Below are 23,007 nucleotides of genomic sequence, written 5' to 3'. Positions count from 1 at the left end.
CTAGGAGCAGAGTCAGATCATAAAGGGCTTTGTAGGCTACTGTTAAGATTTTGCCTTTTTCTTTGAGTGAGATGGGGACTCACTGGAAAATTCTGAGCAGGGAAATTAAATAATCTGACTTTTGTTTTAGAAAAAATAGCTCTGGTTGCTGTGTGGAGAATAGACTGTGTGTGTGGAGAGGGGGCAAGGGTAGAAGAGCACACACACACACACACACACACGCACACACACAGCCACTACTGTGCACCTTCTGGCCCATAAGCACAAACTACCATGGTAGCAGTAGGGTGGTAAGAATGGGTTAGATTCTGCATATATTTTGAAGACAGAAGGACAGGATTTGTTGACTGATTTGAAGTTCAGTATAAGAAAACAGACGAGTCAAAGATAACTTTAAATTTATTTTTTCCTGAGCAACTAAAGGAAGGATGGAGTTGCCCTTTACTGAGATGAGGATGACTGATGACAGAGCAGGTTAGGGCAAGGGAAGAATCAGGAGTTCAAGTTTTGAGCATGTGTCTTTTTGAGATGCTTATTCAATTGTTAGGTGTGCAAGTTCAGAGGGTCTAGAGATATAAATTAGGGAGCATGAGACTAGAGAGTTCACCAAAGGAGTGAGTGTAGACTGAGAAGAGGTTCCCAATTGAATTGGGGTACAGTCCCAATTTAGTTTAGAAATTGGTACACAAGGTGGGACCAGATAAGGAGACAGAGAAGGTGAGCAGCCCAGGAGGTAGGAATGGTGTTCCAGAATATTTCAAAAAGGAAGGTGCTGCTCCTGAAAGGTTAGTCAAGATGAGCCCTGAGAGTTGACTATAGAGCAACAAGGAGGTCAGGGATGGTTTTGATAGGAGGAGGAGCAGGTTCAAAGGTCTGATTAGGGTGGAAAGAGAGAATAAAGAAAAGAAGTTGGTGTTAGTGATTAAGGTAAACCTTTTGAGTTTTTGCTGTAAAAGAAAACAGACAAATGAGGCAATCTTGGGTGGCAGTGTGGAGTCAAATAAGTTTTGCAGTTTTTAGATGGGAGATACTATAGCACATTTATATGCTGGTGACGATGATCCAGTAGAGAGATAAGCTGATGATACAGGAAAGAAACAGAGAACGATGGACAGAGTGATGATTTGATCCAAATAGAAATTTGGGCCAGGTCATCCATAATGTGACCCAGACCTGGAGCCCTCCCGCTCTTCCCTCCTATTCCTGGTGGGTGGAATACTGGCTTCTTCTTTCCTCTCTTTCCACCTCTGCTTGTCACCAGTGGTCACAGACAGGGTTTCCCTTTCTGTTGGCCCACCTCCCACCTCCACTGGGGTTTTATCAATCCACCGGCCAAAAGACTTGACCCAGGCCCCAGTGAGGAGAAACTCCTAAAGGACAAAGCTGCCTATGGTACATTGTCTATTTACTTGAGCAATCTGTGCTGGGTCCCCTCAGCAGAGACTACTGGTTTTTGGACCCTCAGAGAATGCTGGGCCAGTACACATGGTCCCTCAGGGTTGAATCCTTAGAGGAGCCAGGTACACTGTACTGGGCAAAGGGCCTGGAAGAACAATCCCCTCAAAAGTAACCTCCATTAGGCTTCATTTAGGTTAATACATATCTCATTTAAAATGCAAATGCCCAGGAAGATCAATTAAACTTATCAGGCATTTATTCCTTAGAGTGATTTCCCTGCTTTGGAGGGGAAGCCTGGTCATTTCTAGGACTTGGAACTCTGTAGATACATTGCTCAGTGAGAAAGCATCCTAAAGGCAAAAGACATGAAAAAGAGAGCATCCAAAAGGGAGGCAGGAATCACAATCACTAGCAGCTGGTCAGGTGAAAAAGGCCTGGGCTTTGAGTCAAAATAGTCTGGGTTTCAGCCTGGCTCTATCATTTATTCACTTATCAGCTGTGTGGACCTTGGACAGCTACCTAATCTAATTTTCCCTCTGTAAAACAGGAGGGGATCCTCCCTCCTGCCAGGGGCCAGCGGTGTGTGCTGAGGGGACATGATAACTAGGCTGGCAGTGCCCCCCATGCCCTGTATAGGAAACAGCAGCCACTTCTTCAATCGAAGGCCAACGTGGTCTTGAACCTGAATTGGAGTCCCTGGGAGGGGAGAGAAAAGTGTACAACAGAGGAGTCTCCCAGCCTGGTTAGAGTGGAAAGAACCAGAGTTTGGGGGCAAGACAGAAACTTGGCAGAAAAATCCAAAAATAATCAAAACATGGAAGCACAAGTTTCCTATTCTGGGTTCACTTTAGCCAGCGGCCCTTCTCTTCCCAGTCCTCCCCCACCACACATACATCTGACATCTATTCCATTGCCCTTCCTCCCGAGCCTAGTTCTCAGAGACTCAGACACTCCAGGCCTTGTTCATCTTGACACTACCTTGGTTGCTGGCTCAGACCTCTCCCCTAGTGACATGCACAGCTTGACACATACCACAGGATGACACACCATTGGATGACACAAGGTACACAGGGCAAGAGTGACACATATATGCATATTTAATCTCCCCATGCACACATTCATCCACCCATTCACCCACCTCCACACACAGTCCCAGACACTCTATTCCTCAGTCAACTGGGTCTCTCCTGACAGTAATTGCCACCTCCTTCTTGACACATAGAAGATGGTACACTGCCCCAGGTGGTGGCTGTGACAAGATGACTTGATGTCCCTCTGACCTGAGTCAAATCCCAAAATTCTTTAGAAAGGCTTCTAACATCCCTCCTTAAACCGGGGAGTTTCTGTACGTGAAAACACACAGGAGTGTGTACACTCAGAACACATTCGTGTGCATTCTCACACGCATTCACTTCTGCATTGTCCCACTTACACACACACACACACACACACACAGCCACTAGTGTGCACCTTCCGGCCCATAAACACAAACCACCGCTTCTTCAGGTTTCTCTTCATGGCCAAGCTCTGTTTAGTCAGCTCGCCCCCAACCCACCACCGGGGATTTCCCTGACCACAGCCCCACCTCCACCCCCTGTCTCCCCCTTTTCCTTCCCTACCGAGCCAGAGCCATCGGGGGTTCCTGGGAGGGAAGGCGTCTCCCCAGAGTCGCTGCCCAGAACCACAGCTTTTCTTCCTCCACTTAGGATGGGGGAGAGAGGGGACACCCGCGAAGCCTGGGGTGACGTCGAGGGGACAGCCCCAGGGCAGGCGGCAATAGCGGCCGGTTCGGTGGATTCTCACGGAAAATCCAGAGAGCACATTGTCGCTGCGCCCCCTGGCGGACGCTGGCCCCCGACGGGCTCCCGACGCCAACGGGAGAGAGGCAGGCGGGCGGGCGCGCGTGGGAGGGCGCCCTAAGGGGAGGGGTCGACGGCCAGTGCAGGCCCGGAGGCGGGAGCCACCGGGCAGGGGGCGGGGGTGAGCCCCGACGGCCAGCCCGTCAGCTTTGGGCTCAGACGGGCGGGAGCCAAGGCCCCGCTCGCTGCCCATTGTCTGTGCGTGCCCCTGACCAGTGCGCCCTGGTGCCACAGTGCGGCCCGGCGGGGCAGCCTCCTATCGTCACTTCAGCCAGTGCCGCAACTATAAGAGGCGGTGCCGCCCGCCCCGCCGTGGCTGCCTCAGCCCACCAGCTGGGACCGCGAGCCATGCTGCCCGCCGCCCGCCCCCAGGGCTGTTAGAGCCAGACTGCGAACTCTCACCACTGCCGCCACCGCCGCATCCCGTCCCACCGTCGCGGGCAGCAGCCAAAGCCGCCCCAACTGCAACACAGAGCGGGCAAGGCCAGGCAGGCCATGGGGCACTGGGCGCTGCTGCCCGGCTGGGTTTCTGCTACACTGTTGCTGGCGCTGGCCGCTCTGCCTGCAGCTCTGGCCGCCAACAGCAGTGGCCGATGGTGGTAAGTGAGCTGGTGCGGGGTCGCCACTTGTCTGGGGCGCAGAGCCAGGGGCCAGCCCTATCCAGCTCCCACGCTCTGGGATCCGTCCGCAGACAGGCTCCCTCCAGCGCTCGGACTTCCCTGCGAGACGCCGAGGGGCGCTCTGGAGCGGAGTTTGCTCCAGAGAATCAAGCTCTGCTGAAGTGGGGTGAATGGTCCGGCCACGGCAGTCCACGATATTCCAGCTGCGAGCCCACTCCCTCTAGCACCGCCCTCCTTCCATGCGCCCCAAACCCAGGCTTAAGGTGGCAGCCACGCCACAGGTTTGCCTGCTTCAGGAAGTGAAAGGCCAGGCGTGCTTAGAAAGGAGACGAGAAGAGGGTGGGACTCCTGAGCATTTCACGCCTTGGGTGGGCATGGATTGCAGGCCAGCATTTCTTCGCCAGGCTGCCGGGAACATGCTCTGAGAGCCTAGGTGGGCATCTATTTTCCGGGTTCCCGGTGCTTCCCCTGTCCAGTCACCACACCCAGGGCCCCTAGCACCCCTAGAACTCTCGGTCTCACCAAAGTCTGGATGACCAGTCCTTTCAATCTAGCGAGCCCAGGAGAGCAGAGTCATTACCTTGTTATTGATCTCCCGCCGCTCTTTCCCGACAAATAGCTCCAGAAACACAGCAGGGTGGGCACGACCTTTTTGGTTAGGGGAAAGGTCCCCCTTCCAGAGCCTGAGCTATCATGCGTCTCACCAGGGGCATCGTGAACGTAGCCTCCTCCACGAACCTACTGACCGACTCCAAGAGTCTGCAGCTGGTGCTGGAGCCCAGTCTGCAGCTGCTGAGCCGCAAGCAGCGGCGGCTGATCCGCCAGAACCCAGGGATCCTGCACAGTGTGAGTGGGGGGCTGCAGAGCGCTGTGCGCGAGTGCAAGTGGCAGTTCCGGAACCGCCGCTGGAACTGCCCCACGGCTTCGGGGCCCCACCTCTTCGGCAAGATCGTCAACCGAGGTGGGTACCCGGGAAGGCGACGCCTCCGGGACTAGGGGAACTCGGGGTCACCCACAGGGCACGGGTGGGCGAGTGCAGGGAGGATGTCCCAGGCTGCGGCAGGGTCACGCCGTCAACTGGCCGGGAGCTTTATGCCGGGCGCCAGCTCTGCACTATGCTCGGCCCACCAGACGCGTTCAAGCCGTACACCTCGGACACGAAGCTTAACTTTCCTGAGCCACTGCCTCAGAAACAGGGAGTCCTGAATTGTGGCCGCTGACCGCTGACCGCTGGCCACGGTCGCTTTTCCCCAGCCCCTGCCCTCTGTAGGGGTGCGTCTTGCCTAGCCAAGGCTTGCTTAGCCAACACGGGCCCGGGCCGAGTTTGGGCTGCAGAGAGGTGTCGGCGGTGCAGAGTTCCTCCGCTCCTCTTTCTTCATTGTTGTTGTTGTTGTTGTTGTTTTTCTTTCTGGGGTTGCCCCACTTCCACGGAGAAGCCAAAATGCGCGCTAAGTCTCTAACGCGTGAGGACAACTGTGGACGTGGTTGCGTGCCCACGCACGTGCTTTCCCTATGAGGCCAGCTTCCCAACACAGCCCACCGCCTGGACGCCCAGGGCGGAGGCGGGGCGGCGGACTCCAGGGTCCCAAGCCCTTCACTGAGGGTGCTGGCCGCACCCTGCACCCTGCACCCTGCGTGGCCCTTCGCTGATCCCTGATCCCTTCCCCCACAGGCTGTCGGGAAACAGCATTTATCTTCGCGATCACCTCTGCTGGGGTCACCCACTCGGTGGCTCGCTCCTGCTCCGAGGGCTCCATCGAGTCCTGCACGTGCGACTATCGGCGACGCGGCCCTGGGGGCCCCGATTGGCACTGGGGAGGCTGCAGCGACAACATCGACTTCGGTCGCCTCTTCGGCCGGGAGTTTGTGGATTCCGGGGAGAAGGGGCGGGACCTGCGCTTCCTCATGAACCTTCACAACAACGAGGCGGGCCGAACGGTGAGCAGACTGAGGAGCTCTGCAACCGACGCGGAGCGGCAGGGGTCTGCGCCGGGGCTGACCTCCTGCTTGGGAAGCAATGGTTGGCGATCAGGCCAGGACTCGGGGCAGAGAACCAGGGGAGAGCATCCTGAGGGAGCGGGCGGCTTGGAGGGAAGCCTGAGAATGGAAGCGTTAAGTGGCAGGAGGCACAGGGGTGCCTGGGGCCGAGGACGGGTAGAACCGAAGAGGTTGGAAGTCATGTAACCCATAGAAATCATTGTCTACTGCCTCCTCCATTGTCCAGATTCAAAAAATGAGGCTGAAAGGCCAAGACAGCGTGATATCCAAATCCCTGCGGGACGTTTCCTACCTCCCTTCCCCTGGGCACGGCTGGGCCTGGCCCTGTGCTGAGGTCCCAGCGGCGCCGGGAGGAGGCTGTTATGGGGATGGTGGCTCCGGCTCCGGCTCCGGCAGCGCCCTGGGACAGCCTTTTTTCTCCCTTGCCCCCCAGACCGTGTTCTCCGAGATGCGCCAGGAGTGCAAGTGCCACGGGATGTCCGGCTCGTGCACGGTGCGCACGTGCTGGATGCGACTGCCCACGCTGCGCGCCGTGGGTGACGTGCTGCGCGACCGCTTCGACGGCGCCTCGCGCGTCCTCTATGGCAACCGCGGCAGCAACCGTGCCTCGCGGGCGGAACTGCTCCGCCTCGAGCCGGAAGACCCTGCGCACAAGCCGCCTTCACCCCATGACCTCGTCTATTTCGAGAAATCGCCCAACTTCTGCACCTACAGCGGACGCTTGGGTACAGCGGGCACTGCGGGGCGCGCCTGCAATAGCTCGTCGCCCGCGCTGGACGGCTGTGAGCTGCTCTGCTGTGGCCGGGGCCACCGCACACGCACGCAGCGCGTCACTGAGCGCTGCAACTGCACCTTCCACTGGTGCTGCCACGTCAGCTGCCGCAACTGCACGCACACGCGCGTCCTGCACGAGTGTCTGTGACTCGCTGCCTGGAGTCGCCCCCCCGGAGCATTCTCCTCAATGCCCCCCCCCCCCCCCCCCCGGCAGATTCGCTGGCACCTAAGACCCTCGTACGCACTCACCCAGTCTGTCCATTCACATCCCCGAGATTCTTACGTTTCCTCCTCCTACCTGGGGACTCCTGAAACCACTTGCCTGGGGCGGTAGGAACCTTCTTGCCATCCTGATGGACCTGCCCTGACCTACCTCCCTCCCTCTCCGCGGGAGACCCCATTGCACTGCCCCCTGCTTGGCTAGGAGGTAAGAGACGGATTCGTCCCCTCCCCCATGGCGAGTCAGCTCTAGACGGATACCACGCCATCGACCTCCCTGCCTCTCTCCCTCCCATTTTAACTGCGTTTTCTCCCAATGCCTACACGGCCCTGCCAAGGGTGCAGACCCTGAACACTCACATGGGCATCAGGGCCTTTCACCTCCCCACCTACAGCTGAAGCAGGAGGTGCCGGGGTGAAAGGGCAGCTGCAGCTGTGGTGATATGGAAAATGAAGTTGGGGGACCCAGCAGAAACACCCCCATTCTTCCAGCCGCAGTCATGGAGCCATTGAACAGCTGTGAGCCATGCCTCCCTCGGCCACCTCCTACCCTTTCCTGTCCTGCCTCCTCATCAGTGTGTAAATAATTTGCACTGAAACGTGGATACAAAGCCACGAATTTGGTTGTTGTAAATAAAACTATTTATTGTGCTGGGTTCCAGCCTGGTTTGCAGAGACCACTTCCACCCCCAACCAAATCCCTCTCCACTCTTCTCCTCTTTTGCCCTTCAGCCTTTTCTGATCCCTCTTCTCCTCTTGCCAATTTTTCAAAGATGCCTTTGCCTACTGGAATCAGCATTTCCTTCCACTGTAGCTATTAGCGGCTCCTCGCCCCCACCGATATAGTATCTATTTTCCTCTGCAGAATAAAAATCTCTATTTTTATCAATGGCTTGGTAGCTTTTCCTTGAATCCAGAACACACCATTGTTTACCTCTCTTAAACAAATAGGATACATTGTTGGGGGGCTGGTTGTCTGGCCCTGCAAAAGGACCCAGAGATTCTGACCCTTGGTTGACCCTAATGAGGCCGCTGGGGATCCAGGTCTCCAGAAGAACCTGGTCAGAAGCCCAAAGATCCTGCAAGTTTCTTTTTCTTATTCAAACATCAACTGGCTGTGTGATATTGGACAAGTGCGTGACTGGCTCAGTTTCTTCCCTTGCTGAATGGGAATTAAACAAGCTCTGAACCTGCCTTTCCTATCTGGAACAGCCGGTGTGAAAATAGCTACAATTGAGTGATAGCCATGACTGCGTCCTGAAAAGAAACCAAAGAAAGAGACACCCAAGAAAGGGTGCTGCTGCCCCTGGCGTGGAGCTCTTGGTCCCTGAGGCCTATCTGCTTCAGCTGTGGTCAGGCAGTAGGCAGTGAGGACTTAAAACAACGTAACCAAAAGGAAACCCAAGTGTGGCCCATAACCAAACCATGAAGCGAACTATTCCCATAAAGAGCCCATTGAGGAATCTGTTCCTAACAACACTGACACCTCTGCGGGCATTCACGAGTTGGCTGGCGGAAGTACTAATCCTGCCCACAGCCCTAAACCTGTCTCTAACTCTAATCCTCTCCCTATGCCTAGGTCTAAGTGTAACCTTAGCCTTAACCCTAACTTCAAACACTAACCCCTTCCTAAACTCTAATGCCTGTCCCTAATCCTCACACTTCCCCCCAGGGGAGGACCTGAAAGGCAGGGGGAGCTATGAAGCTCTCCACCCCCCACTCCCACCCCCACCCCACAAGGGCAACAACTGATCCCAGCCAAATGGAGAATTTCCCCCTCACCCCAGGACTCTTTTGCTGTGGTTGGTGCCTCCCACCTCTCCCTGGGTGTGTGAACTCTGACCCTGTTGGCCTTTGGGATGTGTGGGGGTAGAGGAGTGGAGCCAGGAGCTGCTCAATGCTGCAATGCCACCCCTTTCCCTTTCTCTTCATCCGCCAAGCTAGCACCAGCTCAGCTCCGATGGGCAGTCAGGGGGAGGAATATTATTGATCTGGGGTAGGAGGCACCTGACAAGCCTTGGATTTCCAGTAAAGAACCCCCTGCAGAGAAGCTATTAGATCGCTCAGCTTCTAAAGCAAGAAGTTAATGGGCTGCCAGGAGCAGGAGGGGGGGGCTTATGCCCCTGGTGGACAATGCCCAGAGTTGGGGAGAAGCAGCAGGGTGGAGAATAGAAGGGTTGGCAGCTGGCCCCAACCCTCTCACCTAACTCCTAACTCCAAGAGCTAGACCAGTATCTGCTTTAGGCCCAGAAGCTGGAAGGCTTTGGGCTGAGTTGACACATAGGAGCTGGAAGAAGAGCAAGAGAAAGCAATGAATCCTGTTCTGGCATGAACTAGCTTTTCAACAAATCTTTTGTTTATTTGTTTGTTTTTTCCCCAGACTTGGTTGCCTTGTCTATTAAATAGGGGTGGTTATGGGTACTTAGACTTCTTCAGGAAGGTGATGAGGTTCAGAGGAGATCATGTGCATGAAAGCGCAGGTCATTTGAACACTTGCTGACACCTCTCCTGTGCCAGGCATATGCCCAATGCTGGGGAGACAGCCATGGTGCCTGCTTGAAAAGTTCACAGTCCAGCTGGGGAGTCAAGCACACCAACACACATAGTGTAATGGGGGGAGTACAATGGAGGCTCAGGGAAGGTCAACACCTGGGACTTTGAAGAGGAGGTAGGGAAGTGCAGAATGAGGACTAGTTCTCAAGGGGGCATACACTAATAAAAGGGAAAAAAACAAGCGAAGGGACTATAAGATCTGCAAAGCACTACATCATATGAAGTAATTATTTTGTGATTATGAGCATCTATGCCATCCTCAGGCAAAACTTGAGCAGGTAAATCCTGGGGAGAAAAACAACTGTGCCTGGAGAGAGGCCTCACTACAGTCTCAGGACCCAGGGCAGCTGGGGGTGGGGGGGGCATAGGATAGTACTATCGGGAACGGGCCTGATGCCTCAGCCCTGCCCTATCCATGCAGGCTATCCTCCCACTCACCTCTGATCTTCAGGTGCCAGATGCCACACACCAGGGGAATCTGAGGCTGCCAGGGACCCTGACACATGGTTGGCCTCAGCAAGTGAGGGAGGTGCTGGTCTTGAAATATCCAGGGGGAGGGGGCGGGGGAGAGGAAAACCTGAGAGGACTGAGATGGCAGGCAGGCACAGTCCCCAGGGGGTCAGCAAGCTGGCACCACGCACACCCTGCCACACGCACCCTGGAAAAACCCTGTCAGTGGGGCTGCAAATACCCCAGGGTCTAGCACATCCCCCCCCCCCCCAGGCTGGTTCAGTACTCCTCTCCAAGCCAGAGGGAGAAAAATAACAAAATGAGGAGAAAATAAGCTGTTTGGCTGTGGTGTGAGCAGGAATATCCATGCAGAGCTGCCCACCACTCACCCTTACTCACTCTTTCCACACCCAGCCGGGGCGCCCAGCATGAGACAGACCACCCCTCTGCCCCCTCCCCCGTCTGGGCTAAAAGCAGACGCTGGTGAGCGAGCAGCAGGTTATAAATATGCCCAGGGAACTGCCGCCAACTCTCTCCCCTGTCATCCCCTGGGAGGGGGTAGGGTGGGGTGGCTCCTGAGGAGGAGCCAGGGCTGCCCTGCTCCCTGGGGCCCAGGAGGAAGTGGGGCTTCCAAGAGGCTACTGCGCTTTTTTTTTTTCTTTTCTCTTGTTAAAGGGAAGGAACCACTGCCACTTGATTTCTCCTGGAAATTTGCTCATCTGCTCAGAGTTGGGGTCCCAGTCCTTCCTGGACCATGGCTGGGAGCTCAGACTGAAAGGGCCTAAGGCCACTCACTTTGTATCATTGTGCAGCCCAGCACCATGTCTCTTCCTCACACCCATTTATTCTCAGCAAAACCGAAGTCCATTCATTCATTCAACGGGCATTTACTGAGGACCTGCTGAAGGCCAGGCCCTGTGCACAAGCACGCCTGCATGCACAAGTGTGCACACACACAGCGGCCTCCACTCCCATGTGTTCACACCAGCTCCTGCCTCCAGTACGGTTGTCTTGGCTTTAACCTGGCCGCTTCATCAGGAAGGGTAAAGCTTCAGGCTCCTGTTTCTGCCTCAGAGTAAGGGGTGGGATCGGGTGGGGGATAGAGAACAGGGCCCCTAAACATTCCCGCTTGCACTATTTCCTTGATAAATGAGAGGGTCCTTTCCTCCCTGCCTAATCATCTTCCCAGTGTAAGTACCACTCTAGGAAGAAAGGGCCACTCTGTGGGATGCCGGAGGGCACCTGCCCAGGTTACCAGAGCCTTCTGCCTCCCAGCCAAGTTGGTGCGAAGCTGGGCAAGAGGGGGCAGTGCCACCCTGAGAAGCTTCTAGCTCTCCTTCCCCAGAGATGAATCCCTCCCTCTCCCTCTTCCCTATTAATCCTCGGAAGTGAGGCCCCTATTGTGGCCCCTCGCCCTCCTTGGCTGGCGTCTAATTAACTCCTCCTGCCCCCGGTTTTGTGTGCCCCCCTTACCCCACCTTGTCGGCCCCGCCCCTCCGCTCCGCCTGCTCCCCCCTACGGACATTCCAGCCCGGCTGGGCTGCTGTGCCAGGGCAACCAGGGCTGGACCAAGACCTAATCCCCCCGCCGCCTGGCCGGGCTGGGGGAGCCCCACTCACCTCCCCGCTCTCTGGGGGCTGCCCGGCTCTGCTGTGGCGGAGACACACAATCAGGACAAAGGCGCAGCCCCCAGGGGGCTAACTCAGCCTTCACGCCCAGGTTGTGCGGCATTTGGGAGTTTAATGAATTGTCCATCACGCCTTTCAGGGCCCGCCCGTCAGCCTGGATTAATCTTCGGAGCCCTGGTGGGGTAGGAGACACTAAGCCTGTATTTATTACTCTCCCATTGTCACTAATTGAGGTAATTATCTGTGACTCTAGCCTGGCCAACAATGCCGCATTCACTCCCGGGACCTCGATGGGCCTGGCTCCCACTCTCAGCACCAACCCTCCCTCCTCTATCAAACCCATCGAGGGCTAAGTTGGGCCCTGGAGCATGTTGGGAAAGTGGACAATGTCCCACAATGCTTCACCTCCCAACCAGTTCTCCCACAGCCACCATTATAGGGTTGCAGCTAGGGAGAGATTTGCCACCCAGAAGTAGGTGAGAAAAGAAGGCAGACTGTCAGGGAACAGGTTTGGCTGGCAGAGCCCTCAGGCCCCAGAGGGGCATGTTTCTGAAGTCTTTGGTTTTCTGGACTCTCCAACTCTCTGAGCTGGTGGTGTCAGGGTCTCACAAGGCCCTTCTCTGGGTCCATCCGCATGTCCCTTAGCCTCCAGAGCTCTAGGGCATTGGGAGATGCCAACCCAGGCAAGGTGTGCTCTGGTCAGGTCCCTACAGCGACCAGAGTGGCAGAATGGCTGCGAGTATGACAGGGAAGTTTGGAAGAAAGAATAGGAAAGGGCTCATCAGGGAGCTTAGGGGAAGGGCAAGAAAAACTATTTAAGTAAGGAGCATCCAGGGGTCACAGTAAGGTGGCCATGCAGCAATCTCAGGGAGAAATGTGGATTTGGAGGGGAGAGCAGTGCCAAAGAGTAAATTTCACATGGAGATGGCTTCCCAGGTCAAGGGGAATGGCCCTTGGGAACAGGTGTGTGTGTGTGTGTGTGTGTGTGTGTGTGTGTGTGTGTGTGTGTTTAAGAGAGAGAGAGAGAGAGAGAGAGAGAGAGAGAGAGAGAGAGAGAGAGAGAGAGAAAGAAAGAAGAAGAAGAAGAAGAAGAAGAAGAAGAAGAAGAAGAAGAAGAAGAAGAAGAAGAAGGAGAAGAAGAAGAAGAAGAAGAAGAAGAAGAAGAAGAAAGTAGAAAGATTTGGTCAGGACTAGATGGTGAGCTCCTTGAGGCCAGGGACTGTGTTTTGGTCACTGTTGTTTTTCCAAGAGCCTAACATAGTACCTGGCACATATTAGATACTGTCAAATAAATGGATGGATAGATGAGGTCTGTAGTACATGCATTGGGGTTAGGGGTCTGCCAGCTCTTCTCTTCCACAGGCGCACACAGGCTCTTTATTCTGTCTCAGGACTTACTGGAAGGAAATGTCTAGACCAGGGGTGGGTAAACTTTTTGACTCGAGGGCCACAATGGGTTCTTAAACTGGACCGGAGGGCCGGAACAAAAGCATGGATGGAGTGTTTGTGTGAACTAATATAAATTCAAAGTAAACATCATTACATAAAAGGGTACGGTCTTTTTTTTTTTTTTTTTAGTTTTATTCATTTCAAACGGGCCGGATCTGGCCCGCGGGCCGTAGTTTGCCCACGACTGGTCTAGACTCTTCTAGACCATAAGGGACAGTACTTGGAGGGGTTCTTCACGACCAGCTGCAAACCTTAAGGACCTTGGCGAACTCAGAGCTACAGTTGGAACAGCGCCACCTTGTGGTGTCTCTTGGGAGAGCTCCTGGAAAGACTCCAGCGAAGAAAGCAGGGTAATCTCTCTTGAAAGCATGGGGAATGGGGGTCACACCAAGCAGCAGCCACTTTTATCATCCGTTCCTTCCCCTGCCAGCATTTGCTGAGAGCCTGCTCCAGGCCAAGCATGCAGGGGCTGTAGAGCTAAGTCAAAGGCACTACCCTTAAGTAGCTGATGGTCCAGTGGGGAATTCCACAAGGTAACAGGACCAACAAAGGTCATAGTCAAGCAGCAGATAAAACAATGTTGTAGGCATTGAGCAGGACATTTACAGCTCATACGTTCTCTGCCCCTCACCTCTCCCTCAGCTTCTCCCATTAAAGCTCAAATGTTGTATCCTTGTTTTCCAGAGGCACTTCACGATTTGATTCCCACACATTCCAGAGTCCCATCCTTCTGCACCTTTGCATTCCCGAGTGCCTCTGTTCCCCATGGAAGCTGTGTGCTTCCCACCGTTCTACCTTTGTTCACACCCTGGAATGCGCGTCTTGCCAATCTCCCTTGGTTGAAACCCATCTCAACTTTTCCTTCCCCCATGAAACTCTTCTAATTTTCCTTGGCAAAGTTGTCTTGCCTCCTGAAGCATCTTCTTGGTGGGGCTTTCATTAACAGCACATACTGGCTGTCCCATGGGTGATTATCTGTTACTCATTCTCCTACTGTGCTTCTAGCTTCCTGAGGACATGGGCTCTGTGCTTTGTTCATCGTAGCAGCCCTTGCAGAACTGAGTTAGGCACATCATATGCCCTTGTTAACAGAATAAATGGATGGATGGATAGATAAATCAATGGATGAATGACAAACAGGTTGGTGATGGATGGATAAATGGATGGGTGGGATGTATAGATGGATGTATGCATACATAGATGCATGGATGGATGAACAGAAAGATGAATGGATGGGTGGATGGATGGATGAATGGAGCAACTGTTCTCTAAAAGGACTCACAAAAGGCTATGTAATACCAGGGGCTTCCAGGAAGGGAGCTGCCCCTCCTCCCACCATGCCAGGACACACAGAGGAGATCACAGTATCCAGGTTGAGCCTTCCTTTGCTAATATATACATCTTTAGTGACTTGTCTCCCAAAGGTCTTGATATATTCCCACTCCCAAGAAGTCACAGTCTGGGAGTTGCTCCTTCCTTCTTGCTCCCCTGGACCTTCTGGAATGAATGCCTTCATTAACGTATTATTTTGTACTGCCTGCCCTATAAGGATTCTGTAGGTTTCTTCTTCTGCATCCCCTCCGCCCCCCCCCCCCCCCCCCCCGCATCTCACACACTCCCTGAATTTTGAGCTCCCTGAAGATAGGAACCATGTCTGAATCTCTTGTATATCCCTGGGGCCTGGCATACATGTTTATTGGATAAGTGAACAAATGAATAACTGAGAGAATGCTGACTCTTTTCCCACAGATGCACTTTGCACACTTCCCATGGATTCATGTTCAGCCATCTCTCCTGGTCCTCCCCTCCTCACACACATACACACACACACACACACACACACACACACACAACTGACTCTGATTTCCCTAAAGTCCCAGAGTTATGGCCTGATTGTTTCCTTTACTAATTTGTGGCTGATCCTGGAAGTCCCAGGGCTCTCCCAAGAGTCTGAAAGGGGAGGAGGCTCCTAGCTCCTCGAAAGCCACATTAACTGGGCTCCATTTGGAACAGAAAAGGGCTTCCCTGGGAAGAACCTGGCTGTAGGGAGGGCAGTAGGGTCCCGTGGTAACCTGAGGAATGCTGCCCCAACCTGGCCCCGCCCTCCTGCCTCTGCTGTCCCTACTCCTGACCTGTGACGCTGTCCCGAGGTGGGGGGTGGTTGTGGCAGAGACAGCCAGATTTAGAAGTAATTTTCGCAGCAGGGAGCCTCCAGCCTGCCACCCACAGGGCCCTTGGAGCCAGTCTGAGATATGGCTCATCGAGGGCTGCCCCCAGACCTGCAGTCGCTCCTCCCCTTCTCCCCAGATCTTTAGCAGCTGGTGCTGACTCCATTCTTAGGCAGAGTTGGAGGAAGTCCTGGGGTGGGAGCACGTGACTTTGACACCCTAACCACCCAAGTGCTCCTAGTATACCTTCAGCCATTCAAGCAGCTTGTCTCCACCCCAGGGATCCCCTCTCCTCTGGATCTGGCCTCTGCTGCCTCTTCCCCCTTTTCCTTATCCTCATGCTCCCATACCCCCAACACTAATGAAATAGCCCTAGGGAGAAATAATAATCAGAACTCAACACTTATATATCACTTACTAGGTACCAGGCATTGTTCTCAGCGTTTCACATATTGAATAATTTAATCCTCCCAACAAGACTATGAAAGGAACACTATTAATAATCCAGCTTTATAGCTGACACCAAGACACAAAGAGGTTGAGTAACTTGCCAAGATCACACAGCTAGTATGAGATAGAGGCAAGATTCAAACCCAGGCCACATAGTCCATGTCCTACATACAAGACTACCGGAGTTTTCTGACAATGGTAGAGAGAAGTAGAGGTAGGGGAAGAGGAGGAAGAGGCAGCAGAGGCCAGATCCAGTATGGGTAAACTCTTAAAAACTGGCCTCCTGGGTGTTCAGCCTCTAAGAGGCGCAGGCTGTGAGGTGGTGCGCACCTTCACAGTGCCAGCCCCTCCCATACAGCTCACTCTTCTACCAGCCTCAGAGCCCTGCCTCCTTGGGCCGAGATACGGTCACCACTGCCCTGACCTTCCTCTATCTTCCTCCTAGCCTGAAGTTCACTCTTTTCTCAAGCCCAGAGGTCAAAGGCACACACTCCTCAGCTGGACCAGGCTCATCCCAACCTGGCCTCAGTTTTCCTTCCTTCCTTTATCTTCCACAACTCCCCCAAATGTACCTTCAACTTCAGTCAGACCAGACCATTTCTCCCACATCCACACTTCTTCTTTTTGCTGTTCTCTCTACCTAAGACCCCCTTCCCCAAATTCAGTCTTTTTTTTGTACTTGACACCCACTGTTTAATTTTATCGTTACTGGTGTGTTTTCACCTTCACCCCTTGTCAAGCAGGCCTTACTCCTCTTTCCTGGAGTCCTGCCCAATTCCTGGTTCCTCTCAAGTGCTCAGTAAATGCTCAATGGTTAGAACCTGCAGCAGATATAATTGTAGGTGGAAGGGAGCCAGACCTCAGGAACCTTTGATCTCTGCTCAAGGTGACCCCCACTTCCTTTAACTTCCTCTACCAGGAGCTAACTGGAAACCTGGCAGTGTGGGTTTCAGACAGGTTCTGGGATAGACCTTCCCTGGGCGACTCTGACCAACATTCTCCCCTCAGGTTCAGAAGCCCAAAGAGGACCTCCCTCCCGCTCCAACAAACCAAGGCCAGGCAGCCAGCTTAGGGCCCCATCCTGCAGTCTCTCCAGGTGCGCGTGGAGAGTGATGTGGAGATAATTGGAGACCAAAACCGTAAGTGGTTTGAGAGCGGGATTGGTGATCTGAACGCTGAGCCAGAGTTGGAGTTGGCGGGACTTGGGGGCGGGGGGGGCAGAGGCGGAGTGGAGGGCAGGGCCAGGCAGGACTCTGAGACTGAGTCTGGGCGAAGCCCCCGCGCCCGGCGAGTCGGCGGCTAAATTTACCCAGGCTGACTCAGCCCTTGCCCGGAATGGGGGGTGGGGGGAGTGCGCGGGGCAGTGGGAAGAGCCAGCGGGGGTGGGGGGCAAGGAAGGGAGAGTCCGCACTGGGGGAGACAGGAGTGGGACGGGAGTTTCCATCAAAGAAAGGAGTCCCCCCCACTCCCCCTTCCCGCCCCCCAAGCGAGAAGGAGCGGAAGAGCCCTGTGGGTGGAACGCAGTGGGGACAGGGTAGGTGAAAGGAAGAAAAGGCCAAGGTTGGACAAAGGGAAGCTTAGATTTATTGAGCGCCTACCGTGTGCCTGGCACTGTGCAAGGCGCTTTACATACATTATCGCATTAAATCCTCACAACAACCCTGCGAGGTAGGTGTTTATATACCCCCATTTGACAGATGAGGAAAGTGAGGCTCGGGGAGGTGAAGTGATTTGGCCGAGTCCACATGGCTGGTAAATAGAGAGGAGGTGTCCAAGGTAAGAGAGCAAAAAAGACCTCAGAGTCTGGGTCCCAAGCCAGATAAATACAAAGAGGGGCTCATTCAGAGGCCTGCTCCCGACCCCGCACACCTGGAGGCGGCAAGGCTGGGGACCCCCGCGCTTTAACTAGGGATCAATTGATTCACTGGCCTGTGGGAGTAGGAAGGACTCGCGGACTAGCTACGGGGGAAATCCGCGACCTGCGCGCGCCCCATAGTGGCTACAGCGAGGATCACACCTATAACCACAGGCTTTTTGGGACCGCCTCCCCCTTCCTTCTGTAGCAGTTTCTGGAAGAGGCAGAGATGCAAGAAATTCTCAGGATTCTTTCAGATGAATGATACCACCTGGGTGGAAAGTCATGGCAACGATTCAGAGCATCACTAAGAAACACTGGGGAGGAGGAAAGAGGAAGGTCTGAAGAGGTCCCACGCCGATTCACTGTCTGCCTTCCCTCTCCTGCTTGGACCACCACAGGCCAGGGACAGTGACAAGGCCACCATCCCGCCCTGCCTTGGGTAACCCTCACCTAAACCTAAAAGACTGGGATAGGAGCCCTTGCCCATTTACTCAGCTCTTCTGCAAACCCTGGACAGTCTCTAGAATTGAGAATGAGTGCAGGTGACCATGAAGCCACCCAGAAACCCTCAGACTCTATTCATCTATTCCTAACTCTTTCTTGGCTTGTGAAAGGGAAGGATGAGATAAAATCTTCCCCAAAGGCTCCAAAACGACATGGATGGACCTTAGAATCCCTTTATTTTACATATTAGGAGGCCTGGAGAAGGAAAGCGACTTGCCTAAGGTGCCCCAGGAAGTGAGTGTCAGAGTTAGGACGGGAACCCAAGACTTGTGACATCAAAGTGAGCCCTCTCCCTGCTTTGCTGGCTGCTTCTGGACTCCCTCCTCTTCTGCTAAGGGCTTCTCTGTCACCTGTTCACTTCAGTCCAAAGCCTCTCCATCACTTTCTCCCTCCTGCCCAGAGGCCCTTCCCTGAAGTTGCCCTCCCATGACTATACCATTCCTACCCTCCTGCCTACTCTTGGGCAGGCTTCTCTGCTCAACTCTACACCCAGGGCAGCAGCTACCTCTGCTGAAGCCCTTACCAGAGTGACCTGAAAGGAGTAGGCATTAAAGTCTACTGTTCACCTGACCTCTCCTGATTTTTTTTTTTTTTTTAAATACAGCCCTAGCCAGTTTGGCTCAGTGGATAGAGTGTCGGCCTGAGGAAGGAAGGTCCCGGGTTTGAGTCTGGTCAAGGGCACGTACCTCGGTTGCAGGCTCCTCTCTGGCCCAGGCCCTGGTCCAGCCACGTGCAGGAGGCAACCAATCAATGTGTTTCTCTCACAGATATTTCTCTCTGTCTTTCCCTCTCTCTTCCACTCTTTCTAAAAATCAATGGGAAAATATCCTAGGGTGAGGATTTTTAAAAAATTACAAATCAGCATATGTTCCCTTTCCTTTCATTTGGGCGGCTTCTTTTTGGGTTATGGGAACCGGTATAGGTAAAGGGTACAAGGAAGTCTGTGAGGAAGTAAGGGGGCCAGTGGGCCCAAGGATGGATGGGTTGGGAAGCACAAATACAACAAAGAGCCTCTCACTGCCGCTCCCTACTTCTCCGTGGGGCCCCCGTCCTGTTCCTCTCTCCAGAAAGGGCCTCCCCGGTTTGGCTGATGACATCCAGAATCTCTCGGATGCTGTCGTGCCGCTGTGTGGTCTTCCCGCCCTCTCGGCACCCGGCTCGCTCACTCCGCCAGGGGGCGCCGGAGGCTTCCGTGTCGCTTCCATCAGAGGAGCTGCTATGGGCGCTGAGCTCCGCAGCTTCGTCCGAGTCCGAGTCAGGGGCGGTGTGGCGGCGGATGCGGGACACGGCTTCCCGCAGGGCCCCGGCGTAGGGCCCCGGGGTCCGCGCCCAGCCCCGCCCCGCGTGCCGGGGCACCCCCGCCACTCCCCCCGAGCCCTCGGCGCTATTCGCACCTCCTGAAGCCGCTGGGCCGGAGACTGAGCGCCCCAGGCTACCTGGCTGCGCGGGGGCGTCTTGCAGGTTGACTTCGTCCACCGGGAGCCCCAAGATGCGGGAGGCGCGCTCCTCCAAAGAGGGATCCGCGGGCTTCCCGCCCTCAGCTTCGAACCCGCGCCCCCCGTGTGGCTGTTGTGAAAGGCGGCTGCTCGACAGCAGCTTTTGGCAAGGGGAAGGCAAGGCCGCGGCCGCCTCCCACTCCTCCTTGCTGGGCTTCGGTGGGCTGGGGGCGTCGCCCACAGTGCTGGGCACCCCAGCCGGCAACAGCTGCACGCGCTGGGTTCGAGGGGTCGGGACGTACTGGGACCTTATCACCACGCACGTGGCGTCAATGACAAAAATACCTTCTCCACGAGCAGGGCCGCTGGAGCTGCGGGGCAGGGTGTGGGCGCGGCGGGTGGCCTGCCAACCCTCCGAGGGGCCGGCCCTCCCTCTACGACCCAGGGGCTCTCTCGACCCCGTGCCTCCTGGAGCCCAGGGTCTGGGGAGGGTCTGGCTATGTGGAGGCGGATGCTTTTTAGGGGAGGGAATCCAGGACTTGGGGAGCCAGCTCTGTTCTCTACCTTCTTTCCCTTCCCCGGGGCCCTGGAGATGGGGCCTGGACCTGGGGGCGGGACGCGGGGGTCTGGGAGTCTCGGTGGCAGACCCCGCAGGAGCCGTCGCCCCGCCCGGGTCCCCCGCAGTCTTGGCGCGGGGGTGGCCGTCGCCGCCACTGTTCCGGGCAGCAGCAGCCGGCCCCCGGCTTTTCTCTGCGGCCCCCTGGCGGGGCTCCAGCCTCGGCCTGGCCGTTCCACAGCCTGGGGATCCCCCCAAGAGACCCCGCTCCTGCCGAAGACCCCAAGCCCCGAGGACGTCCCGGTAAATCCGAGGATCCAGCCTTTTCTTTGTGCCTCCTCCCTCTGTCCTGGCCGGAGTCTGAACAGGCGCTGCTGAGACGGGCGCCTGGGAGGGCTCGGGGCCTCGTTTCGCCCCCAAAGTCCTGTGGGGTCCTTCGTAAGAAGGTGGAGCCACATAGGGCGGCGGGCGGTCCCAGCGGCGTCGCGGGGCCGTCCCCGCGGCCGCTCTCAGCAGCAGGTGAGCCTCGTAGCTTGGGGGCCCTGGCCTTCGACCTCCCCAGGGCCCCGCCCACGCCGCCCTGGGGTCGCTCTGCGGCTGCGCGGATGGACGGGGCGGTCGCCCCACCGGCCCCAGGCGCTCTGGCCGTGATGGAGCTGGGAGCCTGGCAGGCTGTGCCACCCGAGGGGCGTTCCGAGGCTCCGGGCGCGGCCGACCCGGGGGGCTCCTTCGGGCCCCACCAGCCTTGCGCCTTTTCCGTTCGGTCTCCTTGGCCTCCCGCTCTTGCGATGCCGCTTTTCTTTTCTCTTGCTCCCGCGCTCGGGCCTCGGCTGGGGGCCCCGCCCGCCAGTTGGTCGCCTCCTGCAGCACCCTGGCGGCCCAGGGCCGGCGGGGAGGCGGCTCAGGGCATCCCGGGCGCGGCCCACACCTGGGACAATGAGCAGGAACCCAGGTGAGCAGTTTGTGGGGGAAGGGAGCCGAGGTCCGGGGAGCTGGGAGCTCTACAGACCACTTTGGGCAGCCATGTGGAAGGGTGTGTGTGTGTGTGTGTGTGTGCGCGCGCGCACGTGCACATATATGTTGGGGCTGAAGTCTAAACGGGATTTTTCACCATCCCTCCATGCACACTTTACCGGCGTCTGCCCCATCTCACCTCCTGCCCTTTTCACACCCATGCCCGTTTCCCCGGACAACGCGGGACAGGTCAAACTCTAGCTCTCCGGATGGGTTGGGGGCGCGTGGGAAAGAGAAGGGGGCGCAGCAGCGCTGGCTGTGCCTGGGGGAAGTCCGGACCCACCCCACCGCGCTCTTCCCCTCACTTCTCCACTCACGTGTGGCTCTGGGGCTCGCGGATCCAGTGGCCGGCCTGGAAGTCCATGGTCTGTCGAGGAGGGGCGCGGGGACTATAATGACAGGAAATAGTCTTCACTTGGATCACCAGCAGCTTGGATTTCTGCACCCAGAGGCAGCTTCCAGACTCCTCATCCTGGAGCTCCCGGGGGCTGTCAGGCCCCTCGGAGAATAAATGACCATCCAGCATCCTGCCCCACCCCACCCCGGCCCCCCACCCTCCCACCCGCCCCCGAGAGCCCCCTCCCAGCCCAGGAAGCCGGCGCCCACTGCAGAGCGACAGGCCCAGCGACTGGGGACTATATATACCCGGGCACACGTGTGTGCCTGTCTGTGTGTGTGTGAGCGCATGTGACATGGCGGGGATGGCTCCGCGCTGCTACCTCCCCCATGTGCATGGCCGCCCCCTGGGGCCCGGATTTGGGAGCCCCTTCCCACTTCTCATGTCCCCGAAGCCCGATGGAACCTGCAGGAGTGGGCAGGGGACTTCTTACTGCCAAGCTGACAGTGCCCCCTCCCCCATCCCCATTGCTTCAACCTTCCTGCTATTTTAACCCTTCACTCCCCTCCTTGTCAAGGTGCTTGACCACCAGGGTTCTGCCCTTGACTTCTTGCCTCAGACTTCAGGGACTTCAGTTTCTCCGACAGGAAGGTGATGGAAATGGAACTTAAGGTCTCTGCCTGCCACTCTTGCTGGTTTCCATGGGGTTGGGGTGCAGGAGGGGCTGGCTCAGCCTGGGGGGGCTATTTTTAGCGGCAGTGGCATTCGGGTGCAGAGAGGAGATGAGTAACCAGCTTCCATGTGGTGGAAGGAGGAGGCAGTAGCTTTCATGCAGCTTTTGTGTGACTGGGGGGAGCTATCCTCCCCTAGCTCAAAAGGGTGACCCCCATCCCCTTAACTGTAGCCCAGGCTGCTGGTACAGCAGGAGAAAGGAATTTCTTAGCCATGGAAACGGCCCCTCACTCCGTGTTCTAGATGTTTGTCCTTGGGCACCCATGGAGCCCGCTCCCTGCAGCACGCTCTCTCACAATCCAGAATGTTGGGGTCATACTGTTCTGTGCCCACACAGCTCTGCTTAGCCTTATGGAGGATAGACTAGGGTGCTTATGCATTTATTTGCACCCTTTCGGAGGATGGAGGAATGGTGTGCTCCCTTGGCAAAACTAATCCCCTAGCAACTGAGATGATAAAAGTGGCCCGTTTTCCAGCATAGAGCTCCCGGCACCACTACCACAGTGCCTAGCTCACTCAGCCCCCACCTGAAGTGGTGCTCAAGATGCTCACCTTTTAGGCTCATTCTGTCCTGGGGAGTTACATTCACATGTCCCCCCGACCCACCCCCAAGCCTATACCAGGTGTCCCCTGATTCACCATGGTAATGTTAGTGGCAGCACAGCCCACGCCAACTCTTCCATGCAGAGACTTAGCAACCATGCCTGGCAACCATGGCAGCAGCTCCAGCAGAGGGGAGGGGTGTGGGGTGAGGGAAGAAAGTGTGTATGGCAATGGTTCCTGAGAAAGGGATCATTTGCCTCTCCTGAGAATAGGTGGGAATAGGTTATGAGGCTCCAAATTTTGTTCCTTGTCTTTCCTTCTGCTCCATCCTCAGACTCTGAGACTGGTTGGGTTTTAGCAGGGAATGGGAAAGCAAGAGATCCTAATTTGTTTTCCACTAACATACCTGCAGCCCTTTGGGATAGACCCTTCCCCAGAAGGGTTGTTTGGGGCAGACCAAC

The 23,007-nt window shown here is 55.9% G+C and overlaps 2 protein-coding genes across 2 annotated transcripts; one reads left to right on the top strand and one right to left on the bottom strand.

The window, feature by feature from the left end:
- Positions 1-3,752: 3,752 nt before the first annotated feature.
- On the top strand, positions 3,753-6,797 carry WNT1 (Wnt family member 1). The gene is made up of 4 exons (XM_070407788.1): positions 3,753-3,856; positions 4,585-4,838; positions 5,550-5,815; positions 6,309-6,797. The coding sequence occupies exons 1-4, from the start codon at positions 3,753-3,755 to the stop codon at positions 6,795-6,797; spliced, it is 1,113 nt and encodes a 370-aa protein (XP_070263889.1).
- A 10,330-nt stretch (positions 6,798-17,127) lies between these two features.
- Positions 17,128-21,468, bottom strand: DDN (dendrin). The gene is made up of 2 exons (XM_070410320.1): positions 21,252-21,468; positions 17,128-20,848 (listed from the first exon to the last, which is right to left on the bottom strand). Exons 1-2 carry the CDS (start codon positions 21,458-21,460, stop codon positions 18,943-18,945), a joined length of 2,115 nt encoding a protein of 704 aa, XP_070266421.1. The 5' UTR covers positions 21,461-21,468; the 3' UTR covers positions 17,128-18,942.
- Between the last annotated feature and the right edge of the window lie 1,539 nt (positions 21,469-23,007).

Source organism: Myotis yumanensis, unplaced genomic scaffold (genome assembly GCF_028538775.1).
Source record: "Myotis yumanensis isolate MYYU_CA2020_CCGP unplaced genomic scaffold, mMyoYum1.0.hap1 SCAF_3, whole genome shotgun sequence".
Taxonomy (NCBI): domain Eukaryota; kingdom Metazoa; phylum Chordata; class Mammalia; order Chiroptera; family Vespertilionidae; genus Myotis; species Myotis yumanensis.
Note: the sequence above shows the minus strand (reverse complement) of the source record. Positions and strands in the feature narration are given on the sequence as shown.

Coding starts and splice junctions, on each gene's coding strand:
- WNT1 (XM_070407788.1), top strand. CDS start 3,753: ATGGGGCACTGGGCGCTGCTGCCCGGCTGGGTTTCTGCTACACTGTTG. Junction 3,857..4,584: donor AACAGCAGTGGCCGATGGTG/GTAAGTGAGCTG, acceptor GCGTCTCACCAG/GGGCATCGTGAACGTAGCCT. Junction 5,816..6,308: donor ACAACGAGGCGGGCCGAACG/GTGAGCAGACTG, acceptor CTTGCCCCCCAG/ACCGTGTTCTCCGAGATGCG.
- DDN (XM_070410320.1), bottom strand. CDS start 21,460: ATGCTGGATGGTCATTTATTCTCCGAGGGGCCTGACAGCCCCCGGGAG. Junction 20,849..21,251: donor CGCGAGCCCCAGAGCCACAC/GTGAGTGGAGAA, acceptor TCATTGTCCCAG/GTGTGGGCCGCGCCCGGGAT.